Below are 1169 nucleotides of genomic sequence, written 5' to 3' on the forward strand. Positions count from 1 at the left end.
ACCTCAACGCCATTGTTGGTGCTTATACTTCAAATAGTGGAGCTATGTTGTTATTAGTTTTCTAAACGTTATTCTTTTCAACGCTATATGTCTTCCTTCAAGATCTTGGTCAGTCCTTTTTCAGAACGAAAAGGATCTTCAATATAGCTTTGTAGCGGAATAATCCAGCCCGGCACGTTCTCAGAAAACGGGATTCAATGAACCTTCATGTGGTACACATTCACATCGAAATGCAAGTTTAGATCCCAAAAACGTGGTAAATAGATGAGATCAGGGTTCATTGTAGCGAGGGGCAAGAGATACTTTTTGTGTTGATGATAGAGGGAGTTCGTATTGCAGGCTAGCGAGAGTACGTTCGCTCTCCGTTTGGTACTCAAAGCAGATGATACCAGGGTAAACTCACACATACTGGTATGCGACTGAAGGAAACTTGGCGTTCTTCTTCGCTGAGGTCGTGGTATAGCTACTGCCCGACATGGGAGAGCCTCCCGACCCCCCCAGGGTGCCAGTGCCCCCGTAATTCCTAGCGTTGGCCCCATTTGTGGCCCTCCGCAGGTTGGCACCGTTGCACAGCCTCAGGGGACCGTGGGAAGAACGTCCGCAGTTGCCTCCAGCGCCCATGCCGCCGCCCTCAGACACATACGTCCTCATGGAGATGTGCACCGAACCTGAGGAGACAGAAATATTGCGAGGGTAACTTCCCTGAGGTCAAAGGTCATAGATCACACTTTTTATAAATATAAGCTAGGGTTAGTACTAAACAAGGTCAAAAGTACGGCTCTAGCTTTAAGAAGGTGAACTATTTGGGCCAAGCGTTTGAGGTGAGACGGCATAGCACACGTGCTAAAAACATGCTTAAAACATTGGGATGAATCCAAAAGTCAAATATTTGTACAAATTACAGATTTTATCAAAGCGAGTATGCATATATGTACACATAAAATTGCGCACAACCAGAATCCCCACCTTCCACTAAAATACCCAAATGATGAACCGAAGTTGTGTTGCAAAAGAAATTGTCTCACGCAAACGAAAGGAAACAAATCATAGTGTTAATACTTTTTAGGGGAAGGATTGGATGTTTCATTCGATTTCGATATTGTTTCCTTATCAATAAAGTTAGAACCCTCAGTATAATTACTAATGCTAATATCGTTATCAATGTTTTT

The 1169-nt window shown here is 43.6% G+C and overlaps 1 protein-coding gene across 1 annotated transcript in view; it reads right to left on the reverse strand.

Moving 5' to 3' along the window:
• The window catches only part of LOC119591093 (tachykinin-like peptides receptor 99D), a 37171-nt gene continuing 36002 nt past the window's right edge, over positions 1-1169 (reverse strand). Inside the window, exon 8 of the mRNA XM_037939813.1 lies at positions 1-668. Coding sequence (XP_037795741.1) covers positions 400-668 — 269 coding nt within the window. The 3' untranslated portion in view covers positions 1-399. The remainder of the gene's footprint in view (positions 669-1169) is intronic.

This window comes from Penaeus monodon, chromosome 28 (assembly GCF_015228065.2).
Source record: "Penaeus monodon isolate SGIC_2016 chromosome 28, NSTDA_Pmon_1, whole genome shotgun sequence".
NCBI classification, from domain to species: Eukaryota; Metazoa; Arthropoda; class Malacostraca; order Decapoda; family Penaeidae; genus Penaeus; species Penaeus monodon.